This window comes from Impatiens glandulifera, chromosome 9, assembly GCF_907164915.1.
Source record: "Impatiens glandulifera chromosome 9, dImpGla2.1, whole genome shotgun sequence".
Classification (NCBI taxonomy): domain Eukaryota; kingdom Viridiplantae; phylum Streptophyta; class Magnoliopsida; order Ericales; family Balsaminaceae; genus Impatiens; species Impatiens glandulifera.
Genome location: NC_061870.1, coordinates 10,703,288 through 10,730,706, shown reverse-complemented (window position 1 = coordinate 10,730,706; position 27,419 = coordinate 10,703,288). Strand labels below are relative to the sequence as shown.

Below are 27,419 nucleotides of genomic sequence, written 5' to 3'. Positions count from 1 at the left end.
TTTGCGTCTCCCAACTACCGGCATGGATGCTGTGGCAGAGATGGACGAGGATACATATAGAACAGCCTGCCAACTTCTATCGGCAACCAACGAACCGCTTACTACATCCGGCAAGAAACAAATGCTGAGACCGGAGCTCATTCCGGCATGTGACGTCTTTGCCAGGGCGATCCTGGCAAGGGGAGGAAACTTCAGTAATCTAACCAGGGACAAAATAAAGATGATTTTTCGTCTGATGGATGGAACGGAGATTAACTGGGCAAGGGCGGTGTTCAGCAACCTTATGGGAATGGTAAGACCGGGCTCGGACAGGTCTTGGGGATATGCAGTTCAACTCGGCAAAATCCTCTTACATCTGAAGATCAAAGTCGGTCCCGGTGTTGGAATACGAAAAAGCAGCATCATTCGATCAAAGCAATTTCTTCCACGAAAGCCGTCGGCTTCAAGCTCCACAGATGGCCAAAAGAAGAAAGCCGCAAAGAAAAAGACCCCGGCGAAAGAAAACACCGGAGGAAAGAGGAAGGAAAAGGTAGTTTTCGAAGAACCTCCTCAACAAACAGAGGATGAGGAGTGGGCTGATGAGGAAGCCGAAACAGAAGGAACCGAGTATAGAACGGATCAGGAGGACGATCTCTCGGCTCGGACTCCAACAGATGCCGACCAAAGCTTCAATCCTGAGACCACCGAGGGTGGGGAAGGGAATCATGAGGGAGCCGATGATGAGGGCCTCAGCAGGGAAGAAGCCGATGAGGCCGAGGCCGAAAGACTAGCCCAGAATATCTTTCAGGGCATTATCAAAAGAAACGTGGACGTTATCAGTTTGTACTTGGAATGGCACGATTACCGGTTCAACTCTAAATATAAAGATATCCTACAGGATTACGATTCGGTAAAGTGCATCAACAGATTGGAGGAAGTGGAGGACCATATCTTAAGCCTCACAAAATCCAATACCATTCATGAAGTACAATGCCGAACTGGCCTGCTGATACCGAGAAGCCATCTTCGACAAATAAGAAGGCGTATCAGAAAGATTAAGGAAGAATATGCCGAAGAGGGATCGGTGTCTACCGTAGCACCGCTAGTATTAGAAAAGCTCGAAAAAGGCAAATTGGAGTTACACCAAGAGATAGCGCGGTTAGAAGCAATCTGCGTTCAGAAACAAGTTCCAGTGTATACCGCTCCGGTCGTCGAAGATTTTCAGATGGACTGGGCATCAACTTCAAGGGAAGACACCGCGACGCCAAGGGACTTTGAGACTCCGATGACAGATGATGATGAGGTACCAAGAACTGATGAGGTACCGACCCCGAGAACTGATGAGGTACCGACTTCAAAGACTGTTGAGGTACAATCTTTAGAGAATATCGAGGTACCGATCCGAGAAAATGCGGCACTGGCCTTGGAGGAGACGGTCACATCAGCTGCACCTACTGAGGTTGTTGAAATACTGGACTCCGATGTTGAGAGAGCCGACCCTAATCAGACCGAGCAGTCCGCTCCCACTCCTCCACCGGCAACCACCGTCTTCGTTCCTCCTAAGGAATGGATTGATGACCTATTTCAAAAATTTGAAGTGGTTGTTTCAAAGCGGATTGAGGACCGACTCCGGCAATTTGAAGCATCAACATCAGAGAAGATTGATGACCGAATACTTGACCACAACGTCTCCAAGCTTCAACCGCTCAAGGACAGATGCGAGAACGCATTCGATTCGGCCAAGCAGTTCGCCGATGTGACAAAGGACGTTGTGGATTACCATCAAAAGCGCCTGGAGCAACTTACCACCGGACTATGGGAAGAATCCGGTGAGCGAGCAAATTGTGCTCAACATATTTTAGCTCTGGAGGGTCTCACTTCGGAATTAAAGAAGGATTTCGAACGGGTCGACCCAACAATTGAACGAGTCTCGGCACTGGAAAAGAAGAACGAGGATCTCGAGGCCGAGGTAAAGGCACTTACTGCACAGATGGCCGAGATCCTGAAAGCTAAGGAAGCCGCGGATGCCGCGGCTATAGAGGCCGATGCTCTGGTTGCTAAGAGAGTTCAGGAAAGGCTGGACGCCGAGGTTGGCAGAGACAAAGAAGCGCCGCAAGCGACTCAGCTAACCGCGCCTCAGCCGACCGAAGATGAAAGAGAGGCCGAGAGAATACAAAGGGCTGAAATCATGTATCCAGGGTTTGCTGAGAAATTGGCAAGACAGGTTGCGGCGGATGCCGAACGATTAGAAACGGAGCAACAAAGGCTGACGGGCTTTGCAAAGGAAAATGAGAAAAAGAAGAAGGCAGCCGCTTCCGTTTCAGCGCCAGCAACTTCCGTCTCCGCACCGGCAGCCTCGGCTTCGGCATCAAAGAAAAGAAAGCGGCCGGCTAGTAAGAAAGTTCGAATTCTCGAGACACTCAACACGATCTCTGAACCAGCAGAAACGGACCCCTCGCAGCAAGAAGACCTAATCGAGGAAGAGGTCGTAGAACAGTTGCGGTCTCGATCAAAAAGGCCACAATCCTCTCAACCGCAACCGCCCCCACCACCGAAGAGAAAGAAGAGCGCCTACGAATTCACGGACTCAGAATAGGGACTCTCCTTCCTTTCTTATTTGTCTTAAGTTTTTAGGCTTTGTCCTTTTCGGTTCGCTATAAATATATATAAAACGTTATTTTTGAATACCGGCCTTATTTTGCATTACTACTTGATTTTGATAATTTTAAATAAAATAATCAAAAAGGGAGAAATTGTTAGATAAATTATAGAGATTCTTCCAAAACCAGAGATTCTTTTAAAACCCCTCCCTTAAAATTTTTCGAAAAATTCTCTAAGTCCGTTTCAAAAATCGGCCAAACAAAACAACCGGCCTACGGTTGCAAACTTACATAATTTTGATAATTTTAAATAAAATAATCAAAAAGGGAGAAATTGTTAGATAAATTCATACCGGTTCAAATAAACCTAACTTAAACAAACTTCCTATGCAGGAACAAGGAACCGGACCGGATGAATAAAAGAAAACCAAGTGAAGAAACCGAATCAGTCAAGCTACCGAACCGATCAAGAATATTCGGTACGTGACCGAACAGAGGAAGGATCGGCCAAAGCCTAAAAGCCAGATCCATCAAATAGCCGATCAATCCTCAAGACAAACATAACCGGAATAAGCCCGGTCACTTCACTATCAAAAGATACTCGGCCAAATCAAGAGGCCAACCTAGGCCAAGTCAAGAAGCCGACCTGCACAAGAAGACACTTTGGGTATCTGTTGAGAACGATACCAAAGGAGCAGACTGAATACTTCCATATCCATGCAAGTCTGAGGAAAGACTGTAGGCTGCAGAAAACAGTACTATCGGATCCTTCTACTTCGGGATAAGCCAGAGAGGAGATCTTCAAAGTACAGACAACTGTCCAAGCAGACAGTGCCTACATTGAGTAAAAGACAAACCCGGCAGGTTTGCTTTACAGACCGGCAGGTCTGAAACAGGATGCCAGGTCTGAGATTGACTGTCAGGTCTGAGGAGAAGACCGGCAGGTCTGAGACACTGAATCACTGCACCACTGACCAGCCAATCAGATTCAAGGAAGTGAAATATGACCGTTGGCATATTTCACCTATAAAAGGAGGCAGTTGCAGAAGAGTAAATGTGCGAAATTAAGAGACATTAAGCCAGACAAGTGAAGCGTTGAGAGCATTTACTACAAGTGATAACAGTGTGGTATTCTAAGAAAGCCTAAGTGCTAAATTCTAAGTGTGTTCTACAATTTCGGTGTGAATTGTAAGAGTGTTATCGAGCAGAAAATAAGTCTCGATCGGATTGTATTTGTATTCCTTAGTGAATATCCTTCTCGCGGTTTCGAGAGGAAGGGGTGACGTAGGAGTTTTATCTCCGAACATCCATAAAATCTATTGTGTCATTTACTTTCTGTTGGCTTCATTACATAACCGACTAACCTAACAACATCGCTCAAAACCGAATCTCTACTTACCATACCGAATATCCAGATAACCGAAACCGACCCACCATTCTTCAAATCTCCATCATCCGAAACCGACTTCGCCTATCATACACGTGTACCGCTTCAACTTGAAAGCAAACCTCTTCCGCGCTTGAACCTAGTTCAAGGGTTTGTGACAAGTTGTGTAGTATTGAAACCCCGGTGTTAATCTCTAACAGGATTAATCACCACCCTACGAGTGAGAACCGCTAACCGGTCCAACCCCCGGTCCACCAGCGGCGACCTAGATCCTAACACTACGTATCTGTTAGACTGCACGTCTAACTACGTATAAGTTAGACTGCACGTCTTACTTTCATCTGTTAGACTGCACGTCTAACTACGTGTCTTTTAGACTGCTCGTCTAACCACGTATCTGTTAGACTGCACGTATAACTACGTATAAGTTAGACTGCACGTCTAATTTTCATCTGTTAGACTGCATGGCTTACTACATGTCTGTTAGACTGCTCGTCTAACCACGTATAAGTTAGACTGCACGTCTAACTACGTGTCTGATAGACTGCATGTCTAACCACGTATATGTTAGACTGCACGTCTAACCACGTATAAGTTAGACTGCACATCTAACTTTCATCTGTTAGACAGCACGTCTAACTAGCCGTACGTCTAACAACCAATACATCTAATGAACCTGATTCAAGCTAAGTCTAACTTAGCACGTTTTGATGCACTTGCACAAAAAAATTAGATGGCTTAGTTTCATTCTTATTTAAGTTTTATACAAGTTCATCATCAAAATACCGTTAGTCAAAATAAATTGACCCAACAAAAGAAAATATGGTAAGAGTCTTCAACAATTATAATTTATTTATTATAAACTCTATAAGCTTTACTAATTGAAGAATAGCCTAACATAGTTCTAGCATCTACCTTAGCATCAAATGCAGCCAAATGATTTTTCTCATTGATATGAATAAAACACTTACATCCAAATATCAGAAAATATGAAACTTTAGGAACTCTTCCATAAAATATTTTGTAAGATGTTTTATTAAAACGTTTATTAATCATTGACCTGTTTTGAGTGTAGCATGTTGTGTTTATAGCCTCTACCCAAAGTCTTTGAAAGGAACCTGATTCAGCAAGCATAGATCTCGCTGCTTCCTTCAAAGTCATGTTCCTCCTTTTAGTAACACCATGTTTCTGAGGAGTTGTAGCACTAGACAACTCATGTCTAATGCCGGACTCCTCAAGGAAGGAAGACAAAGTTCTGTTGGTGAACTTAGTTCCTCTATCATTTCTAATTTTGATAATACTCATGGATTTTTCATTTTGAAGTCTTTTAAGAATCTTAATCAAGTTTTCAGTTGTCTGACCTTTAGAAACCAAAAATACAACCTAGGTAAATCTATAATAATCATCAACTATTACAAGGGTATATCTAGTTCCACCTAAACTAGTGACTGGAATTGAACCAAACAGATTCATGTGCAATAACTCCAGACACATGTTAGACTAGATATTCCCTTTACTTTTAAAAGTTGATCGGACCTATTTTCCCATTTAGCAAGCAGGACATATCTTGTCTTTTTAAAACTTTAATTTTGGCATTCCAGAAACTAAATCATATGAACAGATGTTGTTAATAGTTTTAAAATTAAGATGGTTCAATCTTTTATGCCATGGCCAATTTTGATTATTTTTGGCTATCATGCATATAGGATCGTCTATCTTATTTTTTCAATTCATTTTATAAGAATTTCCTACTCTACTTCCGGTCAGTAGAGTGTTACTCTATTGATCCTTGACAAGGCAGGCATGTGTTTGAAAATCAACAGTATAGTCATTATCACACAACTGACTTATACTAATCAAATTATAACACAAATTTTCAACAAGTAGCACGTTGTTAATGGTGAGGTTACCATGGATAATCTTACTCTTACCCACAATTTTACCTTTGTTGTTGTTACCAAAGGTGATCTTAGGCTTGCACTTAGTTATTTCAGTTAGTAGACGTCTATCACCCGTCATATGTCTAGAGCAGCCACTATCCAAATACCAGACAGAATCCTCCAAGCAACTGACCTACTGTACCTACAAATAAACATATTTACAGCTTTTGGTATCTACATTTAATTGGGTACAAGGTTGATCAGTCCCTTGGGAATCCATATTTGGGTTATTTTGATGGATTTCTCATTTTGTATGGTTACTAATGCGTATGATTTACGTTTGGTAGACGTCTTCCTGTCAGCAGCTGTTTCGTTAACTTTAGAGGATAGTTTTTGTCTAAAACTCCTTGACTTCTTGTCAAATTTTGGTTTGCCAGACTTGCTGGCTGCCCTCTTCTTGGGTTTTAGCCAACTTTCAGTCGACTTCATATATTTAACCTCGTCTTTTAAATTAAGATCTTCACAGCTTGGATCAGTTTCACTTTTAGTTAAATTACCCTTGACAAAGCTTATAGTCTTAAGCTTGTCTTTCACCGGGTTTAACTTTTTATTGGCCTTATATGGGTTTCCATAGTGAAATCCTAAACCAGATTTACATCCAGTAGGCTTCAGCAGACTGATCTGATGTCTGACTGCATCCCCAAATTTCGTTCAGGAACTGACCACATAAGTCAAACATTGGTTTTCAGACGAAAGAGTTTGAATCTTTTATTTGAGCTTCTCATTCTCGGATGAGAGCTCAGCCATTTTGTTCTCGAAATCTTTCGGTTTATAAACTTGAGATAAAGAGGTGTTATCAGTTTTATTTTTCAAACGCATCTCATTTAAAGAGTCTGAAAACTTCTTGTACTCAATGACCATGTCATTGAGTGCAGCAGTTAAGTCATCTCTTGTGAATTCTTCTAAGGTGAAGTCAAATACCTCATATTGGTCGTCTTCCATGAAGCATGTGACGACTTCATCATCACTATCGCTTGATGATGAGTCATCTGAATCGCTTTCGGCTCACTTGCCTTTGTTTTCATCAGCCATAAGAGCCTTCTTCTCATTCTTCTTCTTATCATCCTTCCTTTTGTCATCCCGTTTCGCTTTCTGCATTCAGCCTTGAACTGTCTTAGTTTATCATAGTTAAAACACTTCAAGTTAGCATTGTAATCACTCTTATTATTATTATTTCAATAGCTTGAGTTATGATTGGTCTTCTTCATGAATTTGTCGAATTTCTTCACGAAAAGAGCCATGACATCGTTGCTGATCTACTCAGCAGTCTTCACAGCATTGGCGGCAGGTGGCTCCTCAGCGGTCAGCAGCTCCTTGGTCGAGATGGATGATGTGGATGGCTCTTCTTAATTCCTAGAGTTTATCTCAAACTCATAGGCCTTCAGATCAGTGAATAGATCATGTAGTTTCATCTTGTTGAGGTCTTTGGACTCCCTCATATCCATTGTTTTTAGGTCCCATTCTCTGGTCAAAGCACACATAACTTTTATTGCAATATATATGTTGCTATAAGTTTTGTCCAGATTGGAGAGATCAACGATGATCTTACTGAATCTTTCATCAAATTCAGTCATTTTCTCTCTAGGACACATCTTGATGTTGTCAAATTGTTGTGTGGTAACCATGATTTTTTCTTTTATTTGCTCATTGCCTTCACACAGCTGAGTTAAGCACTCCCAAATTTCTTTGGTAGTGGTGCATGTGGTAATCTTACTAAACATGTTATCGTCTAGTGTCTTGTAGAGAATGTATTTTTCCATATTGTCGAGGTTGTTCTTCCTCTTATCTTTAGTGGTCCACTTAGACCTCGGTTTCTCCTTCATCATAGGAGTGCCATCGGGGTTAGAAGTGGAGTTGGCCTTCATTATCTTCATTGGGCCATCGGTGATGACATACCACATGTCATCATCAAGGCAGCCAAATGTGCTTGCATTCTTAACTTCCAATAATCATAGTTTTCCTTAAAGAACATAGGGATATTGCTTGGGAGAGTAGACAAGATTCAAGAATCTGATGATGCTTGAGAATAGAAAACTTGGCTCTGATACCACTTGTTAAGCGGTGTCAAATATAGAGAGGGGGGTCTGAGTATAGTTGACAACTTAACACTTTCGATTCGATTTTAATCTTGTGAGGGATTAAGATATGTTTCTATTCTTCACAAATCTTCGCAAGCTCTTGAATGGATTCAAGTGGGAAACTGCTTGCTAGATTTGAAGCGTCGGGAAAATGAATGCAAGGAGCGAAAAGGAAATAACACACGGAGTTTTATGGATGTTCGGAGATAAAACTCCTATGTAACCCCTTCTTCTGTTTCCAGAAGGATATTCACTAAAAGACTTTGATTAGTATAGAGCACTACATAAATCCGGTCATAAAACACATGACTTAACAACCGCCTATTTTTGAACTTCTAGCTAACTCTATATTGAACAGAACAACCTCTATTCAACTTACAACACTGAAATTTCACACAGAAAGGCCAATAGATTGATTACAGAATGTTCACAACGTGAGAAATTCACATTTAAGCTTTTTAGAGTGCAAGAATGTCAAGAGAGATTCAGATTCAAATAGTTAGAGAGCAAGAGACACAGAGAGATTCGTTGTTGTCCTTTGATTGCTATTTATACTGAAAACGCACTAACGGTCAAATCTTCCTTTTAAGCACGTGTCAGCTAGCTGTTGGATGAACTCCAATAGTACGAGACCGTACAGTAGAGTATATGCGTTTGATCGTGGGCATACCGGATTGATAGTGCGCGGAATATTCTCTAAGATCGTGTTGTACTAGATAGTACAACGCGAGTAATTTGAATAATAGAGTACGTGGCAGTTGTTCATTTGTTATTTGAGTTGACTTGTCAGACTACTGATAATGAACACTACTGATGAGCTGAATATATAGTCGGACGCTTCTTCAGACGACTGCTAAAGTAAGACATCAGACGCTTCTTCAGACAGCTACTGAAGCAAGGCGTCTGAACGCGCACTTCTTCAGACTACAAGTCTGATGAAGTTGGACGACATCTGCTCGAGCACTACTTCAGACCACGTTTGATGAAGTTAGACGACGTCTGCTCGCGCACTACTTCAGACCATGTCTGATGAAGTTAGACGACATCTTCTCGCGCACTTCTTCAAACCACGTCTGATGAAGTTAGACGACGTCTGCTCGCGCATTACTTTAGACCACGTCTGATGTAATTCAGACTTCGTCTGCTCGTGCATTACTTCAGACCACGTCTCATGTAATTCAGACTTTGTCTGCTCGCGCATTACTTCAGACCACGTCTGATGTAATTCAGACTTCGTCTGCTCGCGCATTACTTAGACCACGTCTAATGTAATTCAGACTTCGTTGTTTGCGCATTACTTCAGACCACATCTGATGTAATTCAGACTTCGTCTGGTTGCGCATTACTTCAGACCACGTCTGATGTAATTCAGACTTTGTCTGCTCGCGCATTACTTTAGACTACGTCTGATGTAATTCAGACTTCGTCTGACCGCGCTTGCTTCAGACCGCATCTGAAGACATACGTCTTATGAGTTATACCTACGTAAAGACAAATTACACAACTTAGTTATGTTTAAATCATAACTTAGTTTTATTCAAACTACATCATCAAAACTATGTCGTACTTATTCTATTAAGTTCATTAATTATTTCTCTCTTAATTAATTTTCTCTTTACTTTAATTTAACTTAATCTAACAGTTTTAAACTTGCAACCTAACAATACAAGTAAAACCCTTTAACTATTAAGCTAATAAGACTTTATATTTTAAATTTTACACAAAATTTGATGAACGCGCGCCATTCATACCAATATAAATTCAACTTTTTAACTAACTAATATACAAAATAATGCTTAATTTGAAATTGTTTGGTTTTTCGAGTCGAGAGTTGTGGTTAATTTGGATATATATTTGAGAATAAACGGATATTTGGGTCGAATTGTGGGTTGACATTCCCATAAATTTGAAACGGTTTAAAATAAAATTTAAAATGCTATATCTATATTTCGAACTTGCAGTCTAATAAAATAACTATAACCCTTTAACCAAGTGTGATTGTGATGTGGTTTTTCGAGAAATAGTAGGCCGGTAACAAATGAGTGTGATTAAGAAATATGAATCAAATATTTAATTGACCAAAGTGTGAAGTCACGAGGTTAAATGTTGATTGAGAATGATTGCTTGTTTTCATAGGGATAAGAGATGTGTGAAAGTGTGATTGTAATGTGGTTTGCCGAGAGATAAGAGATAGGTAATAAAAGATCGCGAGGTCACGAGATTAGATGTCGATTCAATACTATTGAAATTGCCAATAATTTTTTACATCAAAATGATGGCTAAAATAATTTAAGTATCTTAATAGATTGATTAATAGTTGGTCCTAAACTTTTTAAGACCAAAATTAACTTAAAAAAGAGTACTAAATGTTGTTAGAAGTTATTATTATGTTAACTTTGAGATTAAAAGACAAGAAAATGTAATTTGATATTAAAATAAAGTAATTATAGGTATTATTACAAAGATTAATATATATATATATATAATAGAGTAATTTTAAAGAGTGTAAATTTTGTAACATGAATGGTGCGTCAACATTTGAGTAGAATTGAAAAATGAAATTTCTCTCTCCTTAATTAATTAATTAAAAATTATGTTTGTTTCATTCAAGGTCTAATATAGACATTTACCCTCTCCTAATCAAATATACCTTTATTCTCACCTAATTAAAAAGACCATGCTCTCTCTCATGATTTTATTCTCTTGTATGAAAATAATTCTTAATTATTTTTCTTTTTCATGTCTTCTAAAAAATGCTCTCTCTCAGATTCTATTATCTCATAACAAAAGTAAAATAAAATAATTCTTAATTATTTTTTTCTTTTGACATCTTCTCTCTTATAATTACAAATGAGTGTTGGATTGCTTACGAGGAATTTCAATAAACCTTATGCTAGAATAGTTAGTGTTGTTTTGAATGCTTTCATCAGAACTAAACAATTTGAACTTCTTATATTTAAAGATGGTTTCAACTATAGATTTACAACCTGATCCCTTCATGCTAATTGCAACAATCAAAAGCTTATACGAATTTCAAGGTTTAGAGAGGCCTAAAGAATGATTATGGTTAAGGGATAGAGAAATTAAATGTAAGCAAGTGAATATTGTAGCATGTAATATCCTCATTCATGGCTTTACAAAGGCAACTTTGGAGATTATCGAGATCATGAACCATTTAGGTAGAAATAGACTAAATCTAAAACCTCATATTGTGAGGTATTGTACATTAATATTCGGTTATGCTAAAAAATTGAAAATAATCGAAGATTTAATAATTCAGATGTTAGAACTAGATTTCATTTGTAAGATTGAGGATTATTTTACAATTTATATAATTATATATTATAAATATATATAACAACTTATTTAAAAATTATTTTGTCATATATTTAAATAAAAATAAATCAATCTCATTTAATTATTTGTCTCCCTTTTATATTGATATATTTTTCTCTTTTCATATTTATTAAATTAATCTTTAAATATTTTTTTATTTAGGTTACAATTTAATTTTCACATATTTATTAGATACATTATTATTTTATTTTATTTTATTTTTCCATTACTATATTTTTTAATAAATAATTATATATATATATATAATTCTAGTTGTATTAATTATTTTATAATTTATAATTATATATTAAATTTTAAAAATATTTTTACATCACTCTCTTACTAAAATATAATTTATTAAAAATAATGATTTTTATACTTTATCTCTATATAAGTAATTAATTTTTTTTATTCATTCATTCTTTTATTTGTTATATACATTAACAATGGTTAAATATATATAAATTAATAAAATTACAAATTAAATTCAATAATAATAAGTGGTCACATGTCAAACTCGAGACCAATGTTTGAGTCTCAACTCATGCGAATTTTAGAGTGGGTACTATAAAAATTAAAATGATAATAATACTGGTATATTTGAGTGTGAATGAATGGAATTAATACGTGAGTGCGAATTTGAGGGTGATGATTCCTTTAAGGATAAGATATGATGATATATGCGAGAGTTTGAATTAGAGGGATGAACAATGATTATTGATGGAATTGAGTGCGAATTTGAGGAAAATTGTAGTTTGAATCAAGAGTGATGTTAATAATAAATATTTGAAGGGGTACGATTTGAAGGATTTATGAAATTGTGGTTTAAACTGTTAGGTGATGATAATTATAAATCTTTGAAGATATTATGGCATTTGAGGGAAATTGTGGTTTGAATCAAGAGTGATGTTAATAATGAATCTTTGAAGGGGTGCGAATTTGAGGGATCGATAGAGGGAAATTGTGGTTTGAATCAAAAGTGATGTAGGGATTGATGAAATTGTGGTTTGAATTGTGAGAATGAGGTTAATAATAAAATTTTGAAGAATAAGATAATTATGGTGTTTGTGAGTTTGTACTTGCATTTTTTTTAATTGATAATTTATCTTTAATGTCTAGAGTTAGATAGAGGAGACTAAGGTCTTCATGAGCATAATCCTTTTTTGTTATTATGGAACACCATAAGGTAGGATTGAGTTGATATAAAAAAAAAGTTAAAATCAGTCATATTAAATTGGTTATTCTCAATCAATACTATCCACCGAATTATAATTTATTGTCAATTTTTTTTATTAAAAGTAACGCAACAAATGTAATATTTACAAGTGTTAGAATATAATTATTGGCAAATAATGTGTTATGTTGTTTCTACAAACATACAGAAAATAGTTATAGTACAATTCCTTATATGGAAAGATATATATTTTTTCATTGTACACTCATGTGACTTATGAATATGATAATTGTTGAAAAGTACATTTTACTCTTGTATACATAAAGTGTTGAATATAACTAATAACAAATAGTGTGTTATGATGTTTTTGATATTTATGAGTTGGAACTTGTGTTTTTTTTTTTTTAATTTATGGTTTATCTTTAATGTCTAGAGTTAGATAAAGAAGATGTATTCATTAGCATGATCTTTTTTGTTATTATGGAACACCACAAGGTAATATTGAGTTTTTTTTTTTTTTAATTGTTTATTCTCAATCAATACTATTCTTCGAATTATAATCAAGTGTCAATTTTTATTAAAAAAATGCAACACATGTCATATATGTAAGTGTTGAATATAACTATTGAAAAATAGTGTGTTATGTTGTTTCTATAAACATACCAAAAGAAATTGTAGTACAATTTCTCTATAAAGAAAGATATATATTTTTTCATTTTACCCTCATACGACTTATAGAAATAATAATCATTGAACACTACATTGCCTCTTGTATACAAGAAGTGTTGAATATAACTAATAACAAATAGTGTGTTATGTTAATTTTATAGAAGAAATGTGCAGTCCAACCTCTCCAATCCCTATATGGGAAGATCACCATCAATATTCACTAAAATGATGGTTCTTTGACAATCATCTTGTGTTGATTACTTTGTATGAAATTTCTTGCAATGCAAGGACACCCTACTCGTTTTTTAAAAGATACTTAGTATCATGTAGTTTATGAAATGGACAGTATATCTCGTATTTAAAAAATATCTAAAAATATATATGTTGTTCTTTGGCCAAATTTCTGATTATCGACATTGACGTGATAACTTTAAGTCAACATTGATTTAGGTGAGTCTGTAAACTTTAATCCTGAGAACTTTGATAATTCTTTTGTAATTCTAAACGGAGACTTAATCCTGAGAACTTTGATAATTCTTTTGTAATTTTAAACGGAGACGTTACTCGTAAGTTATTGTTACATTTCATTAATAACTTTAATAATTATTTGAATGTTCTCATTGTGATGATCCTGACGATTCCAATTTTTCCTATATGTATTATTTATATTATCTAGAAGTTATTACAATTAGAACTATATATACAATAAAATATGAAATTGATACTAATCTAAAACTTTAACGGACTATAAATTTAGCTTTTTCATTTTTATGAGTAATTTTCTATCACCAAATTCATAATAAATTAATTTATTATCTGTCTCCCTACTTTAGAATAATATTTTCTTCTTTGAAATCTAAAAAATAATCGATGAACCATTAAAGTTAGATGCCGACGACGTCATTTGATATTTCTTCTTCATATTCGGTGAAGAACTCATGCTTAGATCACTAATTGTCCTTGACAATATGATTTTTTTTCTGGCCATTGATGGAGGTGAATTTTGCGGTGATTAACGCTCTTGACAGCGTTCCTTTTTGTGTTTAACCTTTATCTCCAACCACATTCTTTTCATCCATCTCCGAAACTGCAATATTTTTTTCAATGACAGATAATTTTTTATCTATGAATTCTATTGAGGAATTAAAAAGTTAGATTTAATGTTATCACGTTATGTTGTCACATGTTTTTATTTTACTCAAGTATCTTTATCCATTTTTTTTGGTTGATGACATGGATTTTAATATGATTTATGGTGTTTTAGATTTTTTTAATTTTGTTTATAAGTATTTATAATTTATAACTTGTGCAATCATATTCAATTGATTTTATTATATAAAAAAAAGATGAATTAATAAAATTTATTTAATGAAATGATTAAATAATATATAAAAAATAATAATTCTGGAAGTGGAGGGAAGGGCGGATCCATTCGACCATTGCCATCATCATCCAATCCAAGCTGCGCCTAAAATTTAGGGAGAGAGAGCGAGTGCCGGTAAGTGAAACAGACGGAGTGGGAGGAGAGAACATCATTACCGGTGCATTATCCGCCGGCGTTGCTCTTGGCCGCTGAACCTGTACACTGAAGGCGGCGACTGAAACCTCCTCCAGATCGAAACAGGTACAATGATTCGAGTACACAATCTTAATTACAATTTTGAAACATCTTCTGCCTCTTAGTTTTCAAGATCAAGAAATTTAAAGTTCATATTTCTTGATTTAGTTTGACATTGTACATTTATGTGTCTATAATACCAGTAAATATGTTAACATGCTAAAATTGTTCAATAATATAGCACATTTGACCTAGAATAGTTGTGTTCTTGCAGCCATCTCAAGCCTTTCTTATGCTTAGAAAATAAGAAACTCCATTCCATTATTGTTTGGTGTATGACAATATCTGTCAATGCTCTTTTGACAAAAGCCAGTGTTTTTAAGCAAGTTTTAAGGGTCAAATTCTCCACAATGCATATGGGAAACGAAGGATGTCTGCAAGGTAATTGAAGAAATGACATCAGGAAAAGCTCACTGGATCTCTCATAATAGTTGCACTTCTTTGTTATCATCATTCATGGTGGCTTCACAGGTTAGTATTCTCATCCTCATCATCTTCTGGAGTTTGAGAAATTATTTCTTTTTTCTTAGTAGTTACTATAATCCCATCTTTACTCTTTCACAGTTGACTCTTTGATCAAACTACAATACTAAATTGACACCTGCATAGGTTTCTGAAGGTTTCACCAATAACAGAAAAAACATGTTAAGTATATAAATACTAAGTGTTGAATGTGTCAACTATTTGAAAAATAAATGTAAGATCTAAATTTGAAGGACTAGGTATGGAAGCTAAACTGATCAAATGTGAAACTAGTATTGGAAATGTAATTAGAGACTTTTAACCCCCTAAGATGACTTAAGTTGATTAACTTTCAAGGTTAAAGTTAATTCATTCATTGCTTACCTGAATTAAATTAAATTTATAGCTTAATTTGTGATGAATCTAAATAATTAAGTGTTATTCAGTAACTGTTATCAGATTAACTTAATTCATATATTAGATTAACCAATATTCAACAATCTATATATAGAGCGGTCGCAAAAGTTATATCTAATAAAATATAAGCATTGTTTTGTACCTGTTCTTGAGCTCGTGAGTGACCTTGAACAACAGCGACATGAACATTGTTTATTGAATAATTCAAACATTGCGTCGTTACTTATACTTCACAATTCATTGGTCTTTCCTTATCTGTCCAATGACCATTGTAAATCAAAGGATGAACAAGTTTTTGGATTTACAAGAAACCTAATCCCACACAAACAATCATTAGTTTTTCGGTCAAATCTTCAATGGTTTTCTCACAACTGCTTCAGTCCATTTGCTACCCATATATATTAATATCTATAAATCAAGTATAATAGAGTTCTCCCTGATTTTTGTATGATCTTTTTCATGCTTTACTGAAAGTTAAGATTTTTTAATTATTTTTATTACTGATTTTACTTTTTTTATTTAATTTCCTGCTAATTTTTTAAATTAATTTTATGTATTTTACATTAATTTTATTTTTTTAATTATAATTTTATTTAATTCAACAAAAAATGTTTTGAACAAATTAAGGATCACACAAAACATTACACACTTATTAAACATGAGAGATACATGAAAATAAAAAAATTATACAATTATAATAAATGATAGACTACCAACAAATTTAAAAGAGTGCACATAAATTAAAAACACAAAATAATTTCATTACATTGTTAACAACACTAATAGTTTGGAATGTCGACATGAATGAGGATGTTCTTCTAAACTGTCCAAATGGATTAGGAATTTCGTAAGAGCTTATACTGACTCACCATATCAATCAAACATGGCAAGTTTGTCTTGCTTGACATCGTCCCTGTTTTGGCGTGAGTTTCTTCTGATCAACTCCATTCGTACCTCTTATCTTCTAATCTTTTCTGATTCATTGATCAAATAGTCACAGACCGATTCTTCAGATGTGTTCATTTGGTAGTATTTTATTTTTCTTCCTTAAGAGCTAGAAGATCATTCATTTCTTTGTCAACATTATGAGTTGTCCATGGATTGCAATTTTCCATCACAACCATCATTTATGCACTACATTTGGCCATTGTTGAGAGATCATTAATGTGTTCTTCGTTAGCTTTTTTTTTTAAACTTTTTTATGCCAATTGCAATGAGAACTTTCTGATGGACTTTTTCATTCCGATTTATTGTAAACCCAAACAACCCTGGAGATTCAGGAGTCAATGATTTGGTGTCAAGGAAGTAATCAGATTTAAACGAGTTGATATTCTCATGGTTTGGTTGAAGTAGGTAAGACAACCTGGAATGGCTTAAACTTTTCCTCGGACTTAAGTAATTCCCAAACATGATCCATCCTCCAAGTTGACCCAAATTATTTATATAAGATTGTCGCTTGATGCAACTGCACCACACTGTTCCAAATTATTTATATACAAGGTTGTCGCTTGATGCAATTGTAATGATGCATCAATTTATATTAGTTATAAAAAATATTATACTAAACTAGAGACAAATATATTAGTATAATTACTCACATTGTCTTTCTCAAAACTATCACTTTGGCAACTAAGCTCAAGTGCTCAACTTGCCTAACACATGTTGAACAATTTGGTTTATGGCAGAACAACGAAAATGGAGAGCCTTCATAGTACGTGTTTGAGCTTCTTCTAGTGGAGTAATGAGTTGTTCTTTGTACCTAGTTGTCACTCGTGACCATAATTTATTACTTGAGAGACGTTTTGATAGTCATTAGGATTTTATCCTCTTTAATTGAGAAAGCAACACCATGTTATTTGGAGGAACTTATTTATTATAAATTTACTTCAAATTCGAATGATATATGTCAATACTATAAATGATCCTTCAATTTATAGACAAAACATTTTGGATTAAAAGATTTGGCTAAACTGTCTAGATTAGAGGATAGATGTATACATCAAATTAGTTAAATTCATTTATTTATGAATTATTATGAAGGTGAATTATCACTATCTCTAACATAAATTTGTGAATTTGAATATCTTCTAGTTCAATTAGACCATATGATTTGAAAAATATTTAAAGAGAAAATATTAGAAAAATGATATTTATATCTAATTGAATAAGATATCTCAATAATTTTTGAGACTACATATCACTTATTTAATCATTCATCTGTTTTCATCATTTACTAACCCATTAAAAATGAATTTTCACTAGGGTCATTAGTGTATTCTTTCTATGTGTCATCATTATCATCTGAAGACCCTCAGATTTGGATTTTGTAAAGAAGTTTATTATTCATTAACCCTACGAAGTTAAGATGATAATCCGTTGAAGAATTTGGTGACATGAAAAACGAGTTTCTCCTTAATTATTGAACAACAACAAATAGTTTTTATCCTCTTTTTTGATTGACTTCCTAATAATTAAAGAAAAGAGGAGGTCAAATTCATATTACTGTAAGACATAAAGAGAATTCTTCAGTTACTTCCGTTCCTATGGATTAAAGAATAGGGGAGGTCATATTCATATTACTGGAACACATAAAGAGAATTCTTTAGTTACTTCCAACAATTTAATAACCCGCAACACATAGTTTATGGTCATGTAGTGATCAATCGAGATTGAACGTATGCCGATCAGCACGTCAATGTGTAACTGATGCTTTTGAATGGCACATCGTCTATTCTTGTAAGTTATGGAATCAGTTCAAAATCATGGTCGGATCTATTGTTCCATATCGCTGTCCCATTTCCAGTCCCACACTTCAAAAATGAGGAAGAAAAAGAATCTCTCTCCACAATGATTAACTATAAAGAAGATTGACAAACTATATGTCTCGCAAAACCAGAGTCAGCTAGAACAACTGGCGGCGCCGGAGCAGGATAGGCCTCCGAGGAACACTAACGGAGCCGATCCAATGGCGGTGACGAGATGACTGCTTGAGATTAAAGAATTAAACGCAGTTTTTACTGTCGTTTTGAAGTGTGGAACAAGAAATGGAACAACGATTGGAACAAAATATCTGGACCCAATTACTTCATGTAGAGAGTGGATGGGATTGCGGGGCTTGGGTTGTCCCTATACCAAATGATAATTGTTGTCCCTATACCAAATGATAATTATCATAATGCTTAACAAATGAGTATACTAAAATACCATAATACTTCTCTGAACTGGAAAACAATGTGGATTTTTGGGGATGCTAAGAAGTATTATGACTTGTGGATATGGCATGCATACTTTGGTTTGCCAAGTTCAAACAACATTAAGGTGTCAAAATCCCACCTTTTCAATAATTTGATAAATGTGGTAGCTCCTCCCATTAACAATGTCATGCAAGGAAAAGATACAATATAGGATATTATCTAGTTGATGGTTATATCGGTGACAAGAGCAAACAATTCGCAATTCAGAAAGTCCAAAAGTACAAAGAAGAAATATTTTGGAGTACAACAAATAAGTTTACAAAAGTGGGAGAGTCATTAGACCTGCAAGAGTATGGAGTAAACATATGTTGCATGATCATGACAACATGCATAATAGTATGATTATTAAAGATGAACTAGATTTAAATGCACCATTCAAATATTACTGCAAAGCTTACACCAGATATGTTAAAATTGCATGCCATGAAATTTCATGGAATTTATAAACTCTTTAAATTAGGCTTGCTCCTAACATACAATTTCAACATTGGCCGGTACATACCTTCAATGATCATATTATGCATTTATAATTTATCTCATAATTTCATGTAACATATGTTTGTTTCATACTTGTGATACTTGTACGTCGATCGACGAGAACTCTATTTCGATTAATCACTAATGATCATCGATCGAGCCTCCGTATCTCGAGTTATCATATTGTTGGAAATAATTGGAGAATACAATTACGTTATTTAGTTGTCTAAAAATCTTTTGATGTTGGTCAATAAGGTGAAGTTGTTGATCGTGACACCTGAATTTTTATCTCTTTCAAAGGATTCATAGAAAAAATAACTCGAAGAACATATATATATATATATATATGCTTAAATAGTTGTAATATCTTGTTAGTTGATTAGAATTTATATATATATAGTATAGTCTAATTGATGGAGAAAATAACTAAATTCACATAGTTATGTTAGATAATGAACATTCACCTTTACAATCATTCATATGAGTAGATAAATAGATTTAGTTAATTTTGATGACATGGACTTACAATCATTCATATTAGTAGATAAATGAATTTAGTTAATTTTGAGGACATAGACAAATATCCTCTAATCTAGACTATTGAGCCAAATTTCTTATCATATATTGTTTTTGTCTATTATTGAAAGATCATTAATAATATTGATATATATTATTACAAATTCAAAGTAATTTAAAATAAAATGTGTTATCCAAAAAAAAAAAAACTTGGGTTTCTTTCTCTGGGACTAATCTTAACGACGACATGTTGTGTTGTGGTCGCTAGACCTATGTAATGTTTCTACAAAGACATTCTAAGTAATTATGTTAACATATTTCTTTCTAATTTAGTATTATTTAGTATAGAATTCATGGATGGTTACCAAGCAAAATCCTTGTATAATCAATTTGGGTCAATTTTAAGTATGAATCATTATTAATTACTTAAAGACCCGGAGAAGAATCTTCAGTTCTCAATGGCCAATTGACATAAAAAAAATGTGAAAAGAAAATGGAGTGAAAAACAAAATATATACCTCTCTGAAATGGATGGTCAAATAGGATGAAAATAGGAACTCCAAGTTAGTTGTGATAATCATAATAAATTATTTTGAATTTTTATGTGTTTTTTTTAAGTTTTATTTTATTTTTATAATTATGTTTTTTTTTTTAATTGTATTGATATCTTATATTTAAATAGATTAATATTTCTAAAATTGTGTAATATATTTTTGTCATTAAATAATTTTTTTTGTTATTTAAATATAATTATGATAAAAAAAAATTAAAATTATTAATACTAAATTTAATGGATTAAAATAATAAAAAAAATTATTAAAGGAATAATTTTATAATTATTTCATCTCTATTTTAATATTTTAATATTTTAATATAATAATGATAAAATAAAAAAAATAAAGTATGATTTCATAATGTAATTTGAAATAAGTTATTTGTATAATGGTTTCAATTAGTTGTCCTAATATTTTATTATATTTTATTTTAGTTATGGTTTTTTTAGTAATATTAAAATATTTTTATTTTAGCTATCTTTAAAAGTAATATTATAAAAATACTTTTATTAATAAAGTGATTAAAATAGATAAGAGAGAGATGAACTTTCACCCGTGAAGAAGACTACTGGTTGTTAAAATTCGCACGTGAACTATCATCCCGTACAAATTCAATTAATTTAAAACTGAATGTGAAAATGATTTTATTTTGGGGGGTTTTCTTTCTTTAAATTTATTTTTCAATTTTGTTTTGGTTTGAAGAATTTAAATTTTACCACTTATGTTTTGAAACAAATTCTTTTTATATAGTAATTATTTAACATTCTTTTGTTTTTCTTTATGAAAAATTGGAGAAAATAAGTCTATTTTTTAACACTAAATGTATTTTTGCTTCAATCTTCATTTATATGAGTTATCATTTTTTCACTATTAATGTCCTATTTCTTGCATGTTAGCTTTTGTATATTTTTTTTTGTTCTTACTTATTTTCAGATTCTACTCTAAATAATGGTATAATATTGAATATATTTCATCTATTTTTACATCTAATTTTTTATTTTTGTTTTGTTATAATTATTTTCTCTTAGATTTTTTTTTTATTTATTTTTTTATGTTAGCCTATCCTCTTTAAATTGAAATATTCTTAGTAGTCAACTTAAAATAATTGATTTCTTATGTAAGATTTTTTTCACTTGAAACCTAATAATATATTTTTTTTTACCTAGATTTAATCTTTGAGTTCTTTTAAATTTCATATATACCGATTTTAAATGAACATTTTTTTTAGTTTTAATACCAACACATAAAATTGTCCCAAAAATATTTGAAGGCTGAATTTTAAGATTTTTCTTATTCTTGTAATGTAGTTAGGTAGTTTCATTGGATGTTTTTTTAAGTGGATATCAATTGTCCTATTTCATATTATAAAATAACAATTCATTTTCATATTATATATATATATATATATATATATAAAGTGTGATATGAAGCTTGTCCACTAGTCTATTGTAATTACATGCTAAAAAAGTGGGCTCTATATATACCTACCAAACTTTTTCATCACTTCTATTAATTAATTAATTTATTTTTAAACAAATCAAAGCCATCAACATTCTTTGCGTTTCATTTTAAATTATGTAAGATATAATTAATTATCCTATCTATTTTAAATTTAGTTACTTTTATATAAGCTTTCATATTAAAACAGGTAGGGATTTTGTTTGATACATGGTTATTTGAAAATAAATAATTTGAGTTATTTTAGTAAAATTTAGATGAATATTTTAAAAAAATTAAAAAAATAAAATATTATTTGTATTTAATATTATTATAAATTATAAATAAAGTAACAAAATGACATCATGTACAAGTATTAATGGTGGGGGTGGAAAGGGCCCCTCCAATTTCCGCGTGGTTTCTTCTTCTTATTATGATAATCCTTCAATACATGATATACATCTTATATAAAGAACTCCATTTATGAGCTTGTTTGATTTTTGAGTTATTTTAAAATTCAAATAAACAAAAAAGAACTCCAATTTATTTACTGAAAATTTTAAATAAAAATGAAACTGTCGTTGATTAAGTAAATATAAAAGGTAGGATTGAATTAAATATTTTATGTAAAAAGTTGATAAAAAAAAAAGTATATATATATATATTTTAATAAAGTTTGAGTAAATTATATATATTTTTTCATCAAACTTTGTTTTTAATAAAGGTTTTAATTATTTTTAAATAATTGTATTTTTTTTTTATAGCAAACAAGCTTAATTATTATATTTAATTTCAGTGATATCGGATGAGATTGGGTAAATATAAACTTTATTTTTTTAATATTTTTATTTAGTGTTTGTTTATTTTTATTCAAATTCTCCATTATATATATGTAAATTTGAGTTATGTATTTGTATTGGTGCAGATTCGGTTCCTCTTAAAGAATCCTTTCATGGCGTCTCTCTTCTTGCTCACTCCACTCTCTTTCATCCTTGTTTTTTCTCTCTTGTCCCCACCGTCCGCATCCACCCAGCAGCACCATCATGATCATGATCATCATCATCGTTATCCGTTCAAAACTCCCCCTCCAATCGGCAACTTATCGGATACCATTCCCCCTAACCTTGCTAAAGCCTGCAAAGCCACACGATTCCCCGATCTCTGCACTTCCTCCGCCACGTCCCTTCATCTACCTCCATCTCCATCTCCTGTTGAGATCATCCAGTCCGCAATGCAGCTCTCTTCAGATAAACTCAAATCCGCAATCTCAATGGTACAATCAATCCTAGACACATCCGCCGCCCAAAAAAACCTTAACCGCTCCACCGCCGCCAAGAACTGCCTGGAGCTTCTCCATAACTCACAACACCGCATCTACTTATCAACTGACGCTCTGCCTCGTGGCAAAATCAAAGACGTCCGTGCTTGGATGAGCGCTGCCTTACTTTTTCAATACGATTGTTGGAATTCACTCAAGTACGCTAACGATACTCAACAGGTTAGCGATTCTATGGCATTCATCGATACAATGGAACACTACACCAGTAATGCCCTTAGTATGGTCGTTTCCTACGCTATATTTTCCGATCGTACTGAATCGTGGTCGCCGCCAAAGACCGAGCGGGATGGATTTTGGGAACCGATTGACGGCGGTTCTAGCTCTTCGGGATTTACAGGTGGATTTCCGAATGGATTAACGCCGGATGTCACCGTCTGTAATGGCAAGTGTGATTATCAAACGGTGCAGGATGCGGTGGACGCGGCGCCTACGTATGGAAACCGGAGATTCGTGATTGGGATCAAAGCTGGGATTTTTGAAGAGACTGTTAGGGTTCCGTTGGAGAAGACCAATGTCGTGTTTCTTGGGGATGGGATGGGCAAAACTGTCATTACAGGATCATTGAATGTTGGACAGCCAGGGATTTCCACTTACAATACTGCTACTCTTGGTAAGCAAACTTGTTTTATTTAGAAATATTATTTTAACTTTTATTAAAAAAAAACTGAATTTAACTTTTATTAAAACATCTAAATTCCCAAGTTTGAGTGGTTTAGAACTGTCACTTGGGACTTGTTTGAGGAGGGGATTTTTGGGTTTGTCTGAGTTTTATCCAAAAAAATTTTGTTTGATAAAAAGTAGGAAAAAACTGGTTTTTAAAATTTGAAGACTAATTTGTCCTTTTGACTTTAGAAGATATGGTGTAGGTGAGAGAATGATGGGTTGTGAGAGAGAGGATAAAATTAGAGGGTAATTTTGGTATTTAAATGATAAAATTATTTAATTTGATGGTTAATAAAATGTTTGGGTTTTGGGATAAAAACTAGGTTTTATCCCAAAAACCCTTTCATCAAACGAGAGGCCTTGTATTAGCTTTATAAATTGAAAAAAACATTTATGGTCACTTCTTTTTCTAAAACAGGAGTTTCTGGGGACGGTTTTCTCGCTAGTGGCGTCACAATAAAAAATACAGCCGGTCCAGACGCTCATCAAGCTGTTGCATTCAGATCGGACAGTGACAAATCAGTAATCCAAAACTGCGAATTCATCGGGCACCAAGACACCCTCTACGCACACGGCCTCAGACAATTCTACAAATCATGTCGAATTGAAGGCAACGTAGATTTCATCTTCGGAAACTCAGCTTCCATTTTCCAAGACTGCGACATTCAAGTATCACCCCGTCAATTAAAACCGGAGAAAGGCGAAACAAACGCGGTAACGGCTCACGGAAGAACAGACCCCGCCCAATCAACAGGGTTCGTTTTCCAAAACTGTAGAGTAAACGGAACTCCAGAATACATGGATTTATTTAAGAGTAAGCCTCAAGTTCATAAGAATTATTTGGGAAGGCCATGGAAAGAGTTTTCGAGGACAGTTTTTCTGAATTGTAGCTTGGAAGGTTTGGTTTCGCCTCAGGGATGGTTACCTTGGACAGGGAATTTTGCGTTGAAAACGCTTTATTATGGGGAGTCTAATAATTATGGTGCGGGTGCTGAATTGGGACAAAGGGTTGGGTGGAGTAGTCAAGTTGAGGATGTTCATTTGGACTATTATTCTGTGGCTAACTTTATACAGGGTAATGAATGGATACCTACTTCTTGAGTTTTAGAAGATGTAATTCATTTGAAATAAATAAAAGATAAAGACATTTTCTCAGGCAGAGTACTTATACAAAAGGATGGATGATGCAAGTTATCATTCTTCTTTATTGTGAATGACTTTATTTGAAAATGAAGCAGTTGTGGTTGTTTTACTATTTGATATAGATTAATATAAACTCTCGTACATGACCTTAGGTTAAATCTACCGTCTCCAACATTATTAATCTCTTTTACTTTTTACTTTGGTCACCAATCCCCAACTGACCTTTTATCTCGTGACCAATCTTCTCACATATTTTATAATATACAACTTAACTTTTTATTGTCACTTCGGATAACTAACTATCTCATTCAACATTTATCCACATCCTAATCAACCTCTCATATTGTGTGACCTTACACAATTTTATTTCGATCAAATTAACAATCTCCAACGTTACCAATTTCTTTTACCCTCACCTTAACCCATCAATTCCCCAATCGACCTCTCATAGCGTGGCCTTACTTATATCGATTAACTAAAACATTCTTATTCTATATTTGTATCCCACTAATCTCAATGGACCTTTCATCTCGAAACTTTATTTTTATTTTGGTCAATCAATTCATCTGCTAACATAATTTTACAATAAACAACCCGACTTACTTATCTTCATTTCAACTAACAAACCCATCTCATTTCACATTTATCCACCATATTCGGACCTCTCATACCGTGACTTTAAACTTTCACTTTGGTACATTACCAATCTCTTTTATCCCCACTTTGACCCACCAATCCCCAATCGACCTCTCATCGCGTGACATACTCACTTCGACTAACCAATCATCTTATTTCATATTTTTATTCACCTCAATTGACTTATAATCTTGTGACCTTACTTTCACTTCGATCAAATCAACAAACTATATTTAATCATCCATCTCAATTGACTTTTTTTCATCGCAAATTTTAACCAATATCATTTGCATCCAATCATCTCGTCACTTTGATAAACCAATATTTTTTTAATAGTTTAAAATTTGTGTCTAATAGGATTTGAACCATAGTCTCAATTATGTAGCATTAACACTTCAACCACTAGACCAATGAAGATTGTTGATTTATATTTATAATTTTGTGTATGCATATATAATTTATACGACTAAAAATTAAAAAATATTTTTATATGTAACCCCCATGAATCGCTCCCTCCGTAGCTTAGTACGTGTCATGGACACGTGGCAATACGTGAAATACATCACGGGATGGCTCGAGGTTCAATGCGTTTCAACCTTGATTTACATGTCAAACGTCTTTTAAAAGAAAACGTTATTTTAAAAGACTGTAAAATAATACATTGGAGCTTTGGAATTAATTATGTAAAAATAATTAATTTATGTTCAAATTTTAATAATCTGGTGGCAAATAATAATTTGGCCAGAACACAGTTTAAATTAATTAAACATAACTAATTTAAAAGATTTTATTTGAAAATTAGAGTCGCCAAAATGATTTTATGAAAATCATTAAAATGATAGGTGTATAAAAGTATTTATACTAGAATTTCTGTAAGGGGTTCGTATTTTGGTTACGCTCTGAGAAATGACTTTCGCGCTATGTCATCCGCGCCCGTCAAACGACGGTTTCTAAATTTAAAATAAACAAAGTCTAGATATTTAAAATTTATTTATAAAATTTATTTTCTTTAATTAGTAGTTCATGGTTCCTAAATAAGGATATATTTAGATTATGTAAATAATTGTACAAAATTATTTAGAAGAACGTACCTGCGATTGAGAGAGTACTTGCGATTGAGTTGATATAATACTAAGTAAAAACCCTGAAAAAATATCAAAAAAGTGTTAGAATTTAAAAATAAATTCTAAATAGAGCCTTAGTCAAAATATTAGTTTAGGAATATCTTGAAAATATTTAAATATCATTTTTTGACCTTTTGGGATTATTTGAAAATGGTCTAGGGTACCAAAATTACAAAAATATTTTTGAATTTTAAATAATGGACAAAACTGGCATTAGGACCAGGGTTCTAAGGTGTGAGTTCAATTTTAGGGATTTGGCTCAGTCGGGCTCGGTCTAGACAGGGGTGGTCTTGACCAGGGCTTGGGAGTATGGGTCAAGAGACCGAAGGGCTCAATCCTGGGTTCGTTAGGCTCGATCCCGAATTCGGACGGCTCGGTCCAAGGCTTGGGAGGCTCGGTCCCAAGTCAAGTTCATCGGTCTAGGTCATCGGTCCTAAGGTTAGGTAGTTTTTGGTCCTAGGGTTAAAGGTACTTGCTCTTAGGTTAGGATAAAACTAGGTCCTAGGTTAAAAGAACCGGTCCTAGGCTAAAGGGAGTGATCGATCCTAGGTTAGAAAACTCAAACGGGTTTCTTATTCCTAGGTCTTGGGTATTTATCCCAAGGCTCAGTCCTTCC

The 27,419-nt window shown here is 33.8% G+C and overlaps 1 protein-coding gene across 1 annotated transcript; it reads left to right on the top strand.

Annotated features, from left to right (window-relative positions):
* Window positions 1-15,085: 15,085 nt before the first annotated feature.
* Window positions 15,086-25,155, top strand: LOC124916688 (probable pectinesterase/pectinesterase inhibitor 51). Its single transcript, XM_047457439.1, has 3 exons — window positions 15,086-15,252; window positions 22,824-23,847; window positions 24,319-25,155. Exons 1-3 carry the CDS (start codon window positions 15,175-15,177, stop codon window positions 24,999-25,001), a joined length of 1,785 nt encoding a protein of 594 aa, XP_047313395.1. The 5' UTR covers window positions 15,086-15,174; the 3' UTR covers window positions 25,002-25,155.
* Window positions 25,156-27,419: the final 2,264 nt, after the last annotated feature.

Bases quoted from the DNA above. Each gene is read 5' to 3' on its own strand.
- LOC124916688 (XM_047457439.1), top strand. From the start codon at position 15,175: ATGACATCAGGAAAAGCTCACTGGATCTCTCATAATAGTTGCACTTCT. The intron at 15,253-22,823 runs GTTAGTATTCTC...GTATTGGTGCAG, and splicing joins CATTCATGGTGGCTTCACAG to ATTCGGTTCCTCTTAAAGAA. The intron at 23,848-24,318 runs GTAAGCAAACTT...TTTCTAAAACAG, and splicing joins TTACAATACTGCTACTCTTG to GAGTTTCTGGGGACGGTTTT.